The sequence below is a fragment of the Muscardinus avellanarius genome (genome assembly GCF_963383645.1).
Source record: "Muscardinus avellanarius genome assembly, chromosome: 21".
NCBI lineage: Eukaryota > Metazoa > Chordata > Mammalia > Rodentia > Gliridae > Muscardinus > Muscardinus avellanarius.
In genome coordinates this window covers 1,320,399-1,338,989 of record NC_137807.1, presented here as the reverse complement: position 1 = coordinate 1,338,989, position 18,591 = coordinate 1,320,399, and the positions used below count along the sequence as shown (strand labels likewise).

At 50.7% G+C, this 18,591-nt stretch overlaps 1 protein-coding gene across 2 annotated transcripts in view; it reads right to left on the bottom strand.

The window, feature by feature from the left end:
• The window catches only part of TMEM120B (transmembrane protein 120B), a gene marked incomplete at both ends in the record, with an annotated part of 39,496 nt that extends 21,241 nt beyond the window's left edge, over positions 1–18,255 (bottom strand). The window contains 2 exons of one of the 2 annotated variants that reach the window (XM_080717456.1): positions 1,442–1,560; positions 18,172–18,255. In XM_080717456.1, the coding sequence (XP_080573582.1) occupies positions 1,442–1,560; positions 18,172–18,240 (188 nt within the window). The remainder of the gene's footprint in view (positions 1–1,441; positions 1,561–18,171) is intronic. The other variant, XM_080717455.1, reaches the window with a different exon arrangement.
• Positions 18,256–18,591: the final 336 nt, after the last annotated feature.

The following is an 18,591-nucleotide window of genomic DNA, read 5'->3' as shown; positions in this document are numbered from 1 at the left end:
TCATAGACGGGCACGTGACCAGTTCCAGCCAATGAGACTCAGTCCCAGGACTTCAGCCGACTTCAAGAGAAAAACAAGACAGGCAGAAGGGCCTGCCCTGGACCCTCTGGAGGCCATCGAGGAGAGCTGCGAGGAGAGGTCCAGATTCCAACCCGCGCCCTCTGACCCCTGGGTCCAGTCGGCCCTGAAGCTCCTTCTGGTTGTTTTCCATTAAAATTTCCATTCTCTGCTGGGCATGGTGGAAAAGACCTGTAATCCTAGTACTTGGGAGGCCGACATAGGAGAATCCCCAGTACCACAAATTAACTAATTAATTAATTTTTTTAAATGAAAATAAAATAGGGCTGGGGGTGTAGCTCAGAGGTAGAATGGCCCTGGGCTCCATCTCCAGTGCCAAAAGACAATTTCTTTTTTTGGTGGAACTGTGGAAGGAATCCAGGGGCATTCTACCTCTGACCTATACCCCCTGCCCTATTTTTTATTCTTTATTTTGAAACAGGATCTCACTAAATTACAGAGGGCCTCACTAAGTAGCTGAGGCTGTCTGTGAACCACGATCCTCCGGTCTCAGCCTCCTGAATGCTGGGATTACAAGCGTGCGCCACCACGCCTGGCTTTATTCTTTATTTTGAAACCAGGTCTCACTAAGTTGCTGGGAGCCTCACTAAGTAGCTGAGGCTGGCCACGAACCTGCGACCCTCCTGTCTCCGCCCCCCAAGTACTGGATGACAAGTGTGCACCACCATGACCAGATCCAAAGAGCAATTTCAATTCTCTGTGTAAGCCAGTTCTGAGTTGGGTTCCTGTCCCTCGGTTTTAAAACCAAGGGTGCCATCTCCGTGTGACACACACCTGTAATCTTAGGACTGGGGAGTCTGAGAGGGGAGGATTGCAGGTCTGAGGCCAGCCTCAAGAATGTAGGCAAGACCCTGTTTCAAAAAAAAAAAAAAAAAAAAAAAAGCTGAGTGGTAGCACAAGCCTTGGGAGGCGGGGACAGGAGGATCGCGGGTTCGCAGCCAGCCTCGGCTACATAGTGAGGCTCTCAGCAACCTAGGAGACCCTGTTTCCAAATAATACAGCTAGGCGTGGAGGCACATCCTGGTATCCTAGTAGTCGGGAGGGTCACAGACCCAGGACAGCCTGAGCAAGTACTGAGACTCAGCAACCTAGCAAGACCCTGTTTCCAAACAAGTAAGACTGGTCTGGGGGTACAGCCCGGAGGTAGAATGCCTCTGGGTTCAATCCCCAGAGGGGATTAATAAAATAAAATATTAATAAAATAGAAAAAAAATAGGGCTGGGAAGTAGCTTGGAAGACTGCCTCTGAGTTCATCCCCGGGAACATAAGTGTAGGTCAGAGCTAGAAACCCCTGGGTCCGCCCCCAGTAACACACACACACACACACGCGCGCACACACACGCGCGCACACGCGGCCGCCTACCTCTGCAGCGAGCGCTTCAGGTCCTTGAGGCGCCGCTTCTGCTTGCGGATGGAGCCGCTGCACAGCGTCTGCAGCGCCGTCAGCTCCTCCAGCTTCTGCCTGTAGACCCTGTGGGTCTCCTGAAGCCGAGGCCAGGCGGGCGCGGGGGAGAAAGGCGGACAGGTCACTTTTTATAGTTTGCTTGCGGACAGGGGACATGGCTACGGCAGGGTACGCTACCCGAGATGTCGGGCAGAGGACTGGTATAGAACTGGGAAGGCGGCATGGCTGGGTACGTGTATATCTCTTTCCGTCTGTTTGTCTGTCTTTTTCTTTGCTGAACCCAAAGGCATTTTACCTCTAAGTTGCACCCCTCAGCTATATACATATATATATATATATATATATATATATATATATATATATATATTTTTTTTTTTTTTTTTTTTTTTTTTTTTTTTTTGCGGTACTGGGGATGGAACCCAGGGACGTTCTACCTCCGAGCTACACCCCCAGCCCTATTTTTTATTCTTTATTTTGAAACCGGGTCTCACTGAGTTGCAGAGGGCCTCGCTAAGTAGCTGAGGCTGGCTACGATCCGCAATCCTCCTGTCTCAGCCTCCCAAATGCTGGAATTACAAGTGTGTGCCACCACACCTGGCTTATAATATTATTATTATTATTATTATTATTATTATTATTATTATTATTTTGGTGGTACTGGGGGTGGAACTCAGGGCCTTTCTACCTCTGGGCTATACTCCTAGACCTATTTTATATTTTATTTGGAAACAGGGTCTCACTAAGTTGCTGAGAGCCTCACTACTTAGTAGCTGAGGCTGGCTTCGAACTTGTGCAATCCTCCTATCTCAGCCTCCCAAGGGCAGGGATTCCAAGGGTGCCCAGCTACCACGCCTGGCTTTTTTTTTTTTAATTAAATTGTATTTATTTATTCATTCATTTATTTATTATTTATTTTGTGGGTCTGGGGATGGAACTCAGGGGCACTGTACCTCCGAGCTACTCCCCCTGCCCTATTCTTTATTCTTTATTTTGAAACCGGGTCTCACTGAGTTGCAGAGGGCCTCACTAAGTAGCTGAGGTTGTCTGCGAACCGTGATCCTCCAGGTCTCAGTCTCCCGAATGCTGGGATTACAAGCATGCACCACCATGCCCGGCTACAAACCTGTCTTTAAAAAAATGTTTTTAGAGCCGAACGTGGTGGTGCGCCCCTGTAATCCTAGTACTTGGGAGGCTGAGACAGGAGGATCTTGAGGCTGAGGACAGCCTCAGCCAATAGTGAAGCCTTTATTAACCTCCAGAGAGCCTGTTTTAAAATAAGAATAAAATAGGGCTGGGGGTGGAGCTCACAGGTAGAAGGCCCCTGGGTTCCATCCCCAGGACCTCCCCCCCAAAAAAGAGACAGACACTAAGGAAGTGCTGGAGGGGGCAGGCAGGGAGAGGCGACCTTCCAGAAGGTGGGGCCTCAGGGACGGGCTGGGCGAGATAAGGGCACCACCTCCCGGGAGGCTTGTTGGGCTCCCAGGCTGAGCGATAAGATGAAACCACAGAATCAGCTGCCAGACACTCGACGGCCAGGCGCTCCTCAGTGTAGATTAATATTTAATTCCACAAGTAAAACGTGAAGACATTACCCTTGGTAAAAATTAAAACACTCTGCCACAGAACCGCTCCGGCTTCAAGAAAAGTGGGGAAACAAGGTAATCCAGGAGAAATGCCCGTCAGCCGGCTGCACAGCAACGCCCTGCAGACCGGCCCTTCAGCGCTTGGAAAATAACAAGGCTTGTCACCACTCCTAAGAGTGTGGAAAGCCAGGCATTATTTCTTGTGAAAAAGCAGTGCCTCCTCTCAGGCTGAGGCAAGAGGATTGCAAGTTCAAGGCCAGCCTTAGCAACTTAGCTACACAGAGCAAGCCAGCGATATATCCTGTTTCAAAATTATATAAATATATATTTATATGTAATTACATATAATTTAATTATACATTATATATATATCTTTTTGGTGGTACTGGGATTAAACCGGGGGATATTCTACCTTCAAGTTACACCCCAGCCCTATTTTTTTCCCCAGTACTAGGAATGGAATCCAGGGGCATCCTACCTCTGAGCTACACCCTCAGCCCTATGTTTTTATTCTTTTTTGTTTGTTTGTTTGTTTGTTTGTTTTGTTTTGGTGGTACTGGGGTTCCTGGAAACCCTTCTACCTCTGGGCTACGCTCCCTGACCTATTTTTATACTTTTTTTAAAATTTGGAAACAGGGTCTCTTAAGCCAACGCGGCTGGCTTCGAACCTGCACGATCCTCCTGTCTCCGCCTCCCAAGCGCAGGGATTACAAGTGTGCACCACCACGGCCCGGCCTTTTTATTCTTTATTTTAAAATAAAGTCTCACTAGGTTGCTGAAGGCCTCACTTAGTAGATGAGGCTGTCCTCAAACCACGATCCTCCACACCACGTCTGGCTTTATTCTTTATTTTGAAGTGGGGTCTTCCTAGACTTCTATGAGTTTCACTAAATTGCTGAGGCTTTCCTAGAACCTGTGATCCTCTGGTCTCATCCTCCCATGTACTTAGATTACATGCATGTGCCATCACACCTGGCCCAAAACAAAAATAGGAAAAAAAAAGGGGGGGGGGCTAGGGAGCCGGGCGTGATGGCGCACACACTTGCAATCCCAGCATTTGGGAAGCTGAGACAGGAGGATCATGGTTTGATAATAGCCCCAGCTATTATTTAGTGAGGCCCTTTGCAACTCATTGAGACCCTGTTTCAAAATAAAGAACAAAAAATAGGGCTGGGAAGGCGGGTGTGGTGGCGCACGCTTGTAATCCCAGCATTTGGGAGGCTGAGACAGGAGGATCGTGCAGGTTCGAAGCCAGCCTCGTTGGCTTAAGAGACCTTGTTTCCAAATAAAATATAAAATATGTCTGGGAGTGTAGCCCGGAGGTAGAAGGCCCCTGGGTTCCATCCCCAGTACTGCAAATAGATAGATAGATAGATAGAAAGATAGATAGATAGTGCTGGGGTATAGCTTGGAGGTAGCTTGGTTTGTGTTCCATCCCCAGTACCACAGGGAAAAAAAGAAAAAAAAAGAATAAAAAATAGGGCTGGGGTTATGGCTCAGAAGTAGAATGCCCCTGGGTTCCATCCTCAGTACTGCAAACAAACAAACAAACAAAAATATACTGTTGCAAAAAAGTATCAAGAGCATTGATACATAGTTCATTGTTGCAAAAAAAAAAAGCACCAAGAGCACTGATGTCCACTGTTGCAAATAAAAGCATCCACTCATCAATATATACTGTTGCAAGAAAACAAAAAGTATCCCGAGAATGGCAAGAAAATCATTATCCCAGAGGTGTTTCCTTTAAGTAACAGTCCGCTACCACTGCTGGCCAGCTGCTCAGCTGAGGACTGGCTTCCCTGCCCCCACTGCAGCAGGGCAGCAGCGCACGGGTCAGCCAAGCAAGGAAGCAATGCGTGCCAGGGTTTTTCTTTGGTCTGCTGTTAGGGCTGGACCCGAGGACCGCACATAGAAATGCGTACTTGACCCCTGCGGTACTTCCCCGGCCGACGCGTTCAGGTTAAAGACTGTCTTCTAAGGAACTGTCTGCCCTCTAGTAGCTCTTTTTCCTGTCTGGGATATAAGGGTGATGGTCTAATTACATAAATCACACAGCTGGAAGTCAAAAGATGCAAACGCCGAGCCCACCGTCCCCTCTGCAACCGGAGTCCTACGGTGACAGCGCGCGGCAAAGCTTCCCACCAGTGAGATTTTGTTTTGTTTTTGTGGGTCTGGGGATGGAACCCAGGGCCATTCTACCTTCGAGATACCCCCCCCCGGCCCTACTTTTTATTCTTTATTTTGAAACAGGGTCTCACTGCGTTGAAAGGGCCTCACTAAGTAGCTGAGGCTGTCCGCGAACCGCGATCCCCCAGTCTCAGCCTCCCGAGTGCTGGGATGACGAGAGTGTGCCACCACGCCCGGCTAGGATCGTTTTTGTTTGGTTTGCTTGAGGTACTAGGGGCGGAACCCAGGGGCATTCTACCTCTGAGCTACACCCCCAACCTTACTTTTGATTCTTTATTTTGAAACAGGGTCTCACCCAGTTGCACATGGCCTCACTAAGTAGCTGAGGCTGGCTGGGAACTGCGATCCTCCTGCGTCAGCCTCCCGAGCGCAGGATGACAGATGTGCACCACCGTACGCGGCTGGCAGAGCTGATGTATCCCAAGGCTCACACCTGCCCCTTAGTGTCAAGATTTCAAGCTCTGGCAGTAGTTATTCCCCTACCAGGGATATTTGGGTTGGCTCTGACCGCAGCACTCAACACCACCCTCGGGCAGCTTCTCTGGGCGCACGGGCGGGCACCCCTCTGGGGAAGGACGTGGAATTCCCAGGCCAGAGGCAACAGAGTTGTTTTGTTGTTATTTTGGTTTGGTTTGGTTTTTTGCGTAATGGGGATGGAACCCAGAAACATTCTACCTCGGAGCTACACCCCAGCCCAACTAAATTTTGTATTATTTAGTTACTTTGTTTGTGGTACTGGGGGTGGAACCCAGAGGCTTTCTACCCCCGGGCTATACTCTCAGACCTATGTTCTATTTATTTGGAAACAGGGTCTCACTAAGTTGCTGAGAGCCTCACTCAGTAGCTGAGGCTGGGTTCTTTATTCTTTATTTTGAAACAAGGTCTCACTAAGTAGCTGAGGCTGGCCGTGAATCACAATCCTCCTGTCTCAGCCTCCCAAATGCTGGGATTACAAGCGTGCGCCACCATGACCAGCTCTGTTTTTGGTTTTAATAGTTTTTTTTTTTTTTTTTTTTTTTTTTTTTTTGCGGGTCTGGGAGTGGAACCCAGGGGCATTCAACCTCCGAGCTATACCCCCTGCCCTATTTTTTATTCTTTATTTTGAAACCAGGTCTCACTGAGTTGCAAAGGGCCTAAGAGGCTGAGGCTGTCCACAAACCACAATCCTCCGGTCTCAACATCCCGAATGCTGGGATGACAAGCGTGCGCCACCACGCCCGGCTTTACTTTTATTTTGAAACAGGTTCTTGCCAGGCTGATGAATTTCGGTACTTGCTGAGGCTGTTCTCGAACCTGCAATCCTCCTGTCCTCAGCCTCCCTGGGTGTGGTGGGATTTCAAGCATGCGCCACCACACCTGGCTGGGGGAGGACACAGTTTCTGTCTCCATCACACCCCGGCTGGAACTGTGCTTTGAGCTGCTTTTCCCAAGATCAGAACGAGCCGACTGAGGTCATCCCAGCCTCCCTCCCATCCACACAACCCGGTGCCTCTGCACGCAACCAGGAAGCCAGATGGAAGCCTTCTGGTGCTCTTGCTAACCAGGCAGCCACCCTTTCTCGGTCTGCATCCCCGGGTTCCTTGGAGACCCATCTTTCCCCACACCCAGTGGAGACATGGCTTGGCGGGGACTGGCCCGGCCCGGGCTCCGGAGGAAGAGAACCACCCCAGGCCCCGCCAACCAGCATCGGCCTCCTGAGCCACCGCCAGGTCGAGGATGGACGTCCAGAGCCAGCACGGGGCAGCCCGGGGCAGGAGCAGAACCACAGAAAAGAGAGGCTCTGTTCCCCGGTTCTGAAGGCAGCAAGGTGGCCCGGGGCAAGGGTGGGGCTGCCCTGCCAAGCTGGAACCTGAGAAGGAGCTGCCTCGGATGGGTGAAGAGGCTGCGAGGGAGGTGGAAGCCCAGCCCCCCGGATTCGTTTATTATTCTTTTTTTTTATTTATTTAGTTTTTGCGGGTGTGGGATGGAACCCAGGGGCACTCGACCTCCGAGCTACACCCCCTGCCCTATATTTTATTCTTTATTTTGAAACAGGATCTCACTAAGTTGCAAAGGGCCTCACTAAGTAGCTGAGGCTGCCTGCGAACGGCGATTCTCCAGTTTCAGCCTCCCGAATGCTGGGATGACAAGCGTGCGCCACCACGCCCGGCTTATTTATCTATCTTTTTTGGTACTGGAGACTGAACCAGAGGCATTTATCCCCAGTACTGCAAAAACAAACAAACAAACAAACAAAACAGGGTTCTATCTCCAGTACCACAAAAAATAAAAAAATTAAAATCGGGCTGGAGGAGGGGTGTATCTCAGAGGTAGAATGCCCCTGGGTTCCATCCCCAATACCGCAATAAATAAATAAATAAATAAATAAATAAATAATAAATAAATAAACCGGGCTTGGTGATACATGCTCATAATCCCAGTATTTGGGAGGCTGAGACAGGAGGATCACGGTTTGAGGACAGTCTCAGCAAGCAGTGAGACTCTCATCAACCTAGTGAGACCCTGTTTCCAAATAAAACGAAAATAGGGCAGGGGGTGTAGCTCGGAGGTCAAATGCCCCTGGGTTCCATCCCCTGACCCGCAAAAAAAAAAAAAAAAAAACGGGGTGGAGGTGTAGGTCGTTAGTAGAACCCCCTGGGTTCAATCCCTAGTACCAAAGTAAGTAAATAAATAAATAAGAGGAACGAAAATACCAAAGGGCTGGGCTGTTATTCTTCTTTCTAACCTTGGCATCAGGGGACTGGATCCCAGGAGACCCTCGCCCCAGGCTGGGAGTCGGCTCTCTGCAACGGGGCCACTTGCTCCTTAAACCAGCTTATTGAGCATGACTGACTGGCGCATCAACTGCTCCCTCTAAAAATAACCCGGTGCTCGAGACTCCGACGCAGACGGGCAGCCGTGGAGAGCAGGACTTCTTTCTGGAGCCCAAGGCGGGCCCCAGCCCCCAGCTGCCTGGTCCCAGGCCGTCCAGACAAACACAAGCTCGGCAGGACAGCTCAAGATGGAGCTGGGCAGCTATAAAGCAAACCTCAGCTGGCACACGCCAGGAATCTCAGCACGCAGGGCGAAGACAGGAGCACTGCGGGTTGGAGATTAGCCTCGGCTGGCCCTCCTCGATGGAGTGAGACCCTGCTTCCAAATTAAAAAATAGGGCTGGGGGTGTAGCTCAGAGGTAGATGCCCCTGGGTTCAGTTCCCAGTAACACACACACACACACACACACACACACACAACCTTGCCATTAACAAATTAAATACTAAGACATTTATTCTTCCAAAAACACAACCATAATATGCTACCGAATTCTTTTTGGTACTTGGGATAGAACCCAGTAACTCCAAGCTACACCCAGCCCTTTTTAAATTTAATTTAATTAATTATTTTTTATTTTATTTAATTTTTTTTTTTTTTTTTTTTTTGGCGGATCTGGGGATGGAACCCAGGGACATTTGACCTCTGAGCTACACTCCCTGCCCTGTTTTTTATTCTTTATTTTGAAACCGGGTCTCACTGAGTTGTGGAGGGCCTGAGTAGCTGAGGCTGTTCGTGAACCACAATCCTCTGGTCTCAGCCTCCCAAATGCTGGGATTACTAGTGTGTGCCACCACACCCAGCTTATTTACTTATTTTTATGGTACTGGGGATGGAACCCAGGGGGATTCTACCTCTGGACTATACCTTAGCCCTATTTTTTGGGGGGGGGCATGAGTGGTACTGGGGGTGGAACCCAAGGGCTTTTCTACCTCCGGGCTATAACCCCAGCCCTATTTTATACTTTTTTTTTTTTTTTTGGTGGTAGTGGGGATGAAACCCAGGGGCTCTCTACCTCTGGGCTACACTCCCAGACCTATTTTATATTTTATTTGGAGACAGGGTCTCTTAAGCCAGCTGAGGCTGGCTTCGAACCTGCGCGATCCTCCTGTCTCAGCCTCCCAAGCGCTGGAATGACAAGCGTGCACCACCATGCACGGCTCTTTTTATCCTTTATTTTGAAACAAGGTCTCAAGGAGTTGCAAAGGGCCTCACTAAACCATGACCCTCCTGTCTCAGCCTCCCTAGCCATGCCGGGATAACAAGCTGCGCCACCATGCCCAGCTTATTCTTTGAGACAGAGTCTCACTAAGCTGCAGAGGGCCTAAGTAGCTGAGGCTGGCTGCGAACCTGCGATCCTCCTGTCTCAGCCTCCCGAGTGCTGGGATTACGAGTGCGCCACCTCTGTGTCTCTGACTGGCATGTGCTGAAACTTTCTTCCTTCATGTTAGCCAAGGACCCGGCAAAGCCTGAGCTCCTGAGCGGAGCGCTCACCCCAAAGGAAGGACCTGCTTCCTGCCAGGGCCCTGCAGTGCTAAATTGGGTCTAATGTTTTGCAAAGTCTTATACTTGTATTATATACAATCGTAACCCTTAGTGATACATCAACACTGCTTTAAATGTCTTAATTGAATTATAAACGGCCTAGCCTGCATATTCCTCTGCAACATTCTGCTCAATGGCGATACATCCCCCCCTTTATTTGTTCTAGTACTGACACTTTATGGATGCTCAGTGTAACTGTTCATTCTGGTGGACAATTAGATTTCCAATGTTTTTGGGTTTTTTTTTTTTTTTGAGTGCTGGGAAGTGAGCCTTGTACATGGTAGGTCCAGTGTTTTTTAGCTTTTTACAGAAAAGTGTTAAAAAAAACCCACCTGTAACACAAGTATGCTATTGACATTGTCAACTGTAAATATATGTATACACACACACATATACATCCACTCAGATTAAAAAAATAATCACTGCAGCCAGAAGTGGTGGTACCCAGCTGTAACCTCAGTACTCAGAAGGCTGAGACAAGAGGTTCACAGGTTGAAAGCCAGCCTTGGCAACTTAACAAGACTCAGTTGCAAAATAATTCTACCTCTGAGATACACCCCCAGCCCTATTTTTATTCTTTCTTTCTTTCTTTTTGTCGCACTGGTGATGGAACCCAGGGCATTCTACCACCAAGCTACATCTCCAACTCTATTTTTTGTTCTTTATTTTGAAACACGGTCTCACTGAGTTGTGAAGGGCCTAAGTAGCTGAGACTGTCTGTGAAATGTGATCTTCCTGTCTCAGCCTCCCGAATGCTGGGATTACAAGCGTGCGCCACCACGCCCGGCTTTATTCATTATTATGAAAACAGGGTCTCATTAAATTGCAGAGGGCCTCATTAAGTAGCTGACACTGGCCAAGAACCTGCAATCTTCCTGTCTCAGCCTCCCGAGTACTGGGAAGACAGGCATGGCCCACCAGCCCAGCTCCAATTTTATTTCTTATTTTGAAACAGGGTCTCACTAAGCAGCTGAGGCTACAGTGAAGCTGGACCCTCCTGTCTCAGCCTCCCAAGGACTGGGATGACAACGGTGCACCACCACGCCAGGCTTACTTTTAGTATTTTCTTCTTTCTTTTTTTTTTTTTTTTTTTTTTGGTGGTACTGGGCGTGGAACCCAGGAGCTTTCTACCTCCAGGCTGTACTCCCAGACCTATTTTATACTTTATTTGGAAACAGGATCTCGCCAAATTGCTGAGAGCCTCACTCAGTAGCTGAGGCTGGCTTCGAACCTGTGCGATCCTCCTGTCTCAGCCTCCCAAGCGCGGGGATTACAAGAGTGCGCCACCACACCAGGCTTACTTTTAGTATTTTGAGTCTCCTCTCTGGGCTCCCCCCACCCACTGGTTCCCTGGATTGTGGGTAGTACGGATCCCATGCCTGGGTCCCGGGGCTGACATGTGAACAGGGCCCGGTGACTCTGTGCCAGAGACTGGTTAAGCAAGGAGTAATATCACAAGAGCCAAGCTGGGCCCGGGAGCGGCAGCCCTGGGACGCCCTGCTGGAGCCGAGGGGCGGGGAAACGTCCAGTCAGCCTGCCTGGCTGAGTTGGGAGATGTCAACCTGGGGGGTTGTGCGCTACTTTGCCAAATACAGAAAAGGCTGCCCGGGGAACAAAGGGGACAGAGAGGAGGAAAAAGAGACGCTCACGGACACCGCCGCGGCTCGTGGATCTGGCCTGGCCCACAGCCATTTGCCACAGAACTTTCTGACGCATGAGCCAATAAACCCACCTTTTGGCTTAAAACGAGGTGAGCTAAGCGTCTGTCGTTTGCACCAACGTGTCCTGCAAAAGCCTCAGACAAACGTGGAGGCCTCCTAAGGTCAAAGGCTTTCTTCTTCTAGGACTAAGAGCGTCTAGATTCTTTGGGAGCCCACTGGGGTTGCCACAGGTGGAGACGCACAGCTCTAATTCCAGTGACTGGACTCAGCTTGGGAGGGAGGTTAAGGCAGGAGGACGGTAAATTCAAGGCCAGCCTAGGCGATTTAATGAGATCCGGTCTCAAATTTTTTTTTTTTTTTTTTTTTTTTTGTGGTACTAGGGATAAAAACCAGGGGTGTTGAGTTGAACCCTTGGTTCAATCCCTAGTACCAAAAAAAAAAAAAAAAAAAAAAAAAATCAGGCCTGAGCTCAAATTCTGGCTCCAAGATTTTCAAATTGCTTAATAATATCTCCACTTCCATCTTCTTATCTGTAAAACAGGGAAAGCTGTTGTTTAGATCAAGTGCCCATCGCACACCTTGCTAATCCCGGTAGTTATTACCAGCTTCGACCTTTGTTTTGCAGATAAATGACCAGAGGTTTGCTGCGGGTCAGATGCGACAGAGGAGGTAGAGGCAGGGCCTACACCCAACAAAGCTGCCTCCTGCCCACTACCTATGTCTTTTTTTAAATTTTTTTTTGTGGAACTTTGGCTGCCCCGGGGCAGCCTTCCTCCGACCTACATCCCCAAGCCCTGTATTTTAGTCTTTATTTATTTATTTATTTTGCGGGTCTGGGGGTGGAACCCAGGGGCATTTGACCTCCGAGCTACACTCCTGCCCTATTTTTTATTCTTTCTTTTGAAACCGGGTCTCACTGAGTTGCGGAGGCCCTCGCTAAGTAGCTGAGGCTGGCCACGAACCACGATCCTCCGGTCTCAGCCTCCCGAATGCTGGGATGACGAGCGTGCGCCACCACGCCCGGCTTTAGTTTTTATTTTGAAACAGAGTCTTACTGAGTTGCAGAGGCCCTCGCTAAGTAGCTGAGGCTGGCCGCGAACCTGGGTCCTCCGGTTTCAGCCTCCCAATCCCTGGGATGACAAGCGTGCGCCACCACGCCCGGCCCCCACTACCCACTTCTAAAGAAAAGGCCCAAAAGGCAGAAAGACAACAGAAGCCAAGACAGCTACTGAGCAAGTAGGGAGACTCTTTGCAACCTAGTGAGGCCCTGTTTCTAAATTAAAAATAAAACATAAAAAAAGGGGCTGGAGGTGTAGCTCTGAGGTAGAATGCCCCCGGGGCTCAATCTCCAGCAACCCACACGCGCACACACACACACACAGCTGAAAATCTGGGCGATGACCTACAAGGCCCTATAACCTTGCAAGGTCGGGGGAACAGCAGGAGCCTGCAGGGACCCGGGCAGGGGCTGCTCACTCGGTAGCCTGCGGCGTCTGAGAGGGACCTTCTGTGGTCACTCCACGGGCAGGGGGAGGACGCACGCTGGTTCTCAGACTCACCCGCCTGGCTGGAACCCCAGGACCCACACAGAGTCCTCACAGACGCTCAGTGTTGAGTCCAGGAAGGCCCCGACAGGCACAGCTCATTTCCAAGGAAAGGCAGTCCTCCAGAAAACTGTCCTCCACAAAGGCCCAGCTATTGGACAGGGCTTTCTTTTCTTTTCTTTTTTTCTTTTTTTTTTTTTTTTTATTGGAGGAAAGGGAATTCCATAAGACCTTTGAAGTCCTCCAGGTTCTGAGAATAGGCTTCTTCTTTTCTTTATTTTTTCTTTCTTTATTTTTATTTTATTTTTTGCGGTACTGGGGATGGAACCCAGGGGCATTATACTTCCGAGCTACACCCCTAGCCTTATTTTTTAGTCTTTTTTTTTTTTTTTTTTTTTAACAGGGTCTCACTGAGTTGCAAAGAGCCTCACTAAGTAGCTGAGGCTGTCTGTCTGCAAACCGTAATCCTCTGGTCTCAACGCTGGGATTAAAGCATGTGCCACCACGCCCAACTGTGACAAGGCTTTTTTTTTTTAATGAAGGAAAGGGAATTCCATAAAACCTTTGAAGTCCTCCAGGTTCTGAGAATTAGGCTTCCTTTTTTCTTTATTATTATTATTATTGTTGTTGTTATTACTATTATTATTATTATTATTATTATTATTTGTGGTGCTGAGAATTGAACCTAGGAGCATTCTACCTCTGAGCTAATCCCCCAGCCCAATTATTTATTCTTTATTTTGAAACAGGGTATCACTAAGTTGGGGAGGACCTCACTAAATAGCTGAGGCTGGCCGCAAACCCATATCCTCCTGTCTCTGCCTCCCAAGTACTGGGATGACAAGCGTGCGCCACCACGCTCGACTTTATTCTTTTTGTTTTGTTGTTTTTTTGTGTGGTGCTGAGGATTGAACCAGGGGCATTTTACCTCTGAGGTACATCCATAGCCCAATTTTAATCTTTATTTTTAATCAGGGTCTTAGTAGGTTGGGAAAGGCCTCACTAAGTAGCTGAGGCTGTCCTCGAACCTGTGATCCTCCTGTCTCACCCTATTGGGATTACAAGCCCTATTCTTATTTTTATTTTATTTATTTTTTTGCAGGTCTGGGGATGGAACCCAGGGGCATTTGACCTCCGAGCTACACCCCCTGCCCTATTATTTATTCTTTATTTTGAGACAGGGTCTCACTGAGTTGCAGAGGGCCTCCCTAAGTAGCTGAGGCTGTCCTTGAACCAGGATCCTCCAGTCTCAGCCTCCCAAATGCTGAGATTACGAGCCTGCGCCACCACACCCGGCTCGAGCTATTTTTATTTTTAAACAGAGTCTCACTAGGTTGATGCTGTGATCTTCCTGTCTCAGCCTCCCAATTACCGGGATTACAGGTGTATGCTACCTTGCCCATCTCTTTTTTCTTCATTTCAAATACAGAAGGAAGGCTGGGAATGGTGGCGCACACCTGCCTCAGTACTTGGAGGCTGAGGCAGGCAGATCCAGGTCAAAGTCAGCAAGTAAGAAGACTCACCGACCTAGGGAGACCCTGCTTCAAAATAAAAACAAAATAGAAGCTGGGCGTGGCGGCGCACGCTTGTAATCCCTGCGCTTGGGAGGCTGAGACGGGAGGATCGCACGGGTTCGAAGCCAGCCTCAGCTACTTAGTGAGGCTCCCAGCAACTCAGTGAGACCCTGTTTCCAAATAAAGTATAAAATAGGTCTGGGAGTGTAGCCCGGAGGTAGAAAGCCTCTGGGTTCCACCCCTAGTACCACCAAAAAACAAAACAAACAAAATAAAAATAAAATAGAGCTGGTGGTGTAGTGCAGAGCTAGGAATGCCCCTTGATTCAATCCCAGTATGAAAGAAAGAAAGAAAGAAGAAAGAAAGAAAGAAAGAAAGAAAGAAAGAAAGAAAGAAAGAAAGAAAGAAAAAAGGAAAAAAAATGTTAAGAAAAAGCCAAGTGTGATGTCACTCACTGGTCATCACAGCACTCGGGAGGCTGAGACCGGAGGATCGCGGTTCGAGGACAGCCTCTGCTACTTGGTGAGGCCCTCTGCAAGTCAGTGAAACCATGTTTCAAAATAAAGAATAAGCTGGGCAGGCGTGGTGGCTCACGCTTGTCATCCCAGCATTCGGGAGGCTGAGACCGGAGGATCGTGGTTCGCAAACAGCCTCAGCTACTTAGTGAGGCCCTCCGCAACTTAGTGGGACACTGTTTCAAAATAATGAATAAAAAAATAGGGCAGGGGGTGTATCTTGGAGGTCAAATGCCTCTGGGTTCCATCCCCAGACCTGCAAAAAAGAAAAATGAAAAAAAAAAATAGTGCTGAAAGCCGGGTGTGGTGGCACACGCTTGTAATCCCCAGCATTCAGAAAACTGAGACCCGGAGTATAGTGGTTCGCGGACAGCCTCAGCTATTTAGTGATGCCCTCTGCAACTCAGTGAGACCTGGTTTCAAAATAAAAAATAAAAATAGGGCAGGGGGTGTAGCTCAGAGGTCGAATGCCCCTGCGTTCCATCCCCAGACCCACAAAAGAAAAAAGGGCTGAGGGTATAGCTTGAAGGTACACTGCCCCTGAGTTCAACCCCTAATACCACCCCCAAGTTTTTTTTTTTTTTTTTTTTCGTAATACTGCGAATGAAACCCAGGGGCATTCTACCTCTGAGCTACACACTCACCTTTTTTTTTTATGCTTTATTTTGAAACAGGGTAGTAAACGAGACTGTCCATGAACAGGGATTCTCCTGTCTCAGCCTCCCGAGTACTAGGTTTACAAGCGTGCGCCACCACGCCTAGCTTCAGAACCAAGTTCTAACTCCAACCTTACCACTAAACAGCTCTGCGCCCCCAGCACGCTCAGCCTGCCCAAGCTTTGGCTTCCAGTCTGAGAACTGAAACTCTAAACAACATTCTCAGTCTTGTGTAGGACCTTGACCTCCGGGAGGCCATGGAGAGGGCCCCTGACCCAGCAGCTGACCCCCAAGGCCATGACCAGCAGTCTCTCTTTCCCAGAGTAGGATCCAGTCTGCTCCAGTTCCCTGTCTACAACCTCAGCAATGAGACCCAGACCCCCTTCCCAGTTCCTCGTCTGTCCCCGGACACAGACACACCTGTGCATCCTGGACATCAACACATCAAAACAAATCAAAGGGCTCCGCTGCCAGGTCTGCCTGCCAAGACACGCTGTCCAACTGCTGTTAATTGCACTAATTGCATGTCTCTGAAGTGTAAGACTGTGTGTGTGTGTGTGTGTGTGTGTGTGTGTGTGTGTGTGTGTGTGAGACTAGGGATGGGACCCAGCAAGCAGCATTCTACCTGAGCTCCACCCCCAGCCCTATTTTTCTTTTTTGAAAACAGGGGTTCCACTGAGTTGCGGAGGGCCTAAGTTGTGGTAGCTGGTCTCGAACCCGTGATCTTCCAGTTTCAGTCTCCCAAGTACTGGGATTGCAAACATGAGACTCTCTTCGAAAGAGCAAAGGCTGGGCATCCGGACTTGGGGGGCTGAGACAGGAGGATCGCGCGGGTTCGAACCCAGCCACAGCTACTTTGTGAGGCTCTCAGCAACTTAGTGAGACCCTGTTTCCAAATAAAGTAGAAAATAAAATAAGTCTGGGAGTATAGCCCAGAGGTAGAAAAGCCCCTGGGTTCCACCCCCAGTACCACAAAAAAAGAAAGAAAAAGCAAAGAAAGAAATGGAGAAAGAAAAAAAGGAAAGGAGGGTGGGAGAAGGAATGAAGAAAGAAAAAAAAAGAAGGAGTGTCTTCTGAACAGAGGTAACAACAAAAGAGAGCCCTGCAAGCCAGGCATGGTGGTACACGACTGTAATCCCAGTATTTGGGAGGCTGAGACAGGAGGATCTGGGTTCATGGCCAGCCTCGGCTACTTAGTAAAGCCCTCCACAACTTAGCGAGACCCTGTTTCAAAATAAAGAATAAAAAATAATCTGGGCATGATGGCGCACTCTTGTAATCCCAGCATTTGGGAGGCTGAGACAGAAGGACCACAGTTCGAGGACAGCCTCAGCAGGCCCTTTGCAATTCAGTGAGACCCTGTTTCAAAATAAATAATAAAAAAAAAAAAAATAGGGCTAGGGGTGCAGCTTGGAGGTAGAATATCCCTGGGTTCCATCCCCAGTATTTAAAAAGGGGGGGCCCCGGGAACTGCAAGGGACCCAAGTCCTAAATCCGCAGGAGAGGGCACTGATCCGTACACACTGAACAGGCCAAGAACAGATGACAGGCCCTGGGTACCTTATCGTAGATACCTGGTCCACGCCTGAAACAGCACCCCGGCCCACCTCAGGCTCATTCACCCCTCTGTCCATGAGGCCAAAAAACAAAAACAAAAACAAAAAGATCTGAGCACGGTGACACCATCATATAATCCCACTTGAGAGGCTGAGACAGGTTTGCAGGTTAACAAGACTCAGCAACCTACTGAGACCCTGTTTCCAATTTTTAAAAAAGGGCTGGGAGTGGAGCTCGGGGGTAGAATGCCCCTGGGTTCAATCCCGAGTAACACACGCACACACTCACGACCCAGACACCCTTGTCCAGTCCTCTCCTGTCCTCTGGACATGGAGGAGCTAGCGGATGTGATGTGATTTCAGGCAAAACTGAGCGCCAGCCCCGGAGGAAACAACCCGGTGGCTAGAGAGGGAAATCTCTAAAGTGGTCCCCGTGTCCCTCTTGGGGCGCCTCCAGTCATCAGAGTAGGAAGCTGAGGCCGCCCTCTCCGGGAGGAGGCTGCTGCCGGTGACCCTCGCTGGTGGCCACGCCACCTCCCCAGGGACGCCGGGTACACCCACCCTGGCTCCCAGGCTCGGGGCCAGCAGGGTGAGGCCGGCGCAGCCCGGATCACCGCGGAGGCAGCCGGGCTGTCAGGGCTGACCGCCGCGGTCCACCAGCCCGGGGCTCAACCCCGCACCGCGCAGCGACCCGAAGGCAGGGGTCTGTGTGCGAGGGCGCCCGAGCCCCCCACACAGCCCGGGGCTCCTGAGCACCCCTCCGGGCCGGCGCAGGGAGCAGCTGCGGGGGTGGGTGCGGGAGACCCCAACCACCAGCCCTGGAACTTGCCCCCGGAGGGCACAAGCCAACTTTCCGCAGCCAGCCACAGAGGTGCGCGGAGCACAGGGCGGGTGAGAGGCCGGGGGGCGGCGGGGGGCGCCCCGTGCGGGCACCGCCCGGGAGAGGGGAGGGCGGGGGGGGGCTGAGGGGCGCCGCCAGCCCCCCCAGGGCCTCCCCCGGAGCGAGCAGCCCCGGCGCGACCCCCCGCCGCCTCCCGGGCTGGGTGGGGGCGGGGCGGGCCGGGGCGGGGCGCCCCGCAGGTGGCAGGGTGGCGGGACCAGGTGGCCCGGCCCTACCTGCAGCTCCTGAAATTCCCCCTCCAGCTCGTGCCACTCGCGGACGCAACGCTCCAGCTGGCCGGACATGGTGCAGGGGTGCCGGGCGGCGGCGGCGGCGGCGGCTCCCGCGGCGTGGCCCGGCCGCCAGCAGCGCCCCACGCCCGCCGGAGCACCAGCTGTGCCTGCGCAGCCGGAGCCACGCGCGCACCTGACGTCACGGCCCCGCCCCGCGCCGGCCCCGCCCCGCGAGGCGGAGTCTGCGCATGCGCGCGCCTCCCCGGCCCCGCCCCGGCGCGCGGCCCGCGGGCCCGGGACTGCGGAGCGCGGCGGGGCCTGGCGGGGTCCGTGCCCGCTCCTCCCGGGTGCCGGGGCGCCTCCTCTCCGGGAGGCTGGGAGCTCCTCCGCGAGCTGCATTTGCAGGAGTGCGTTACTTAGATT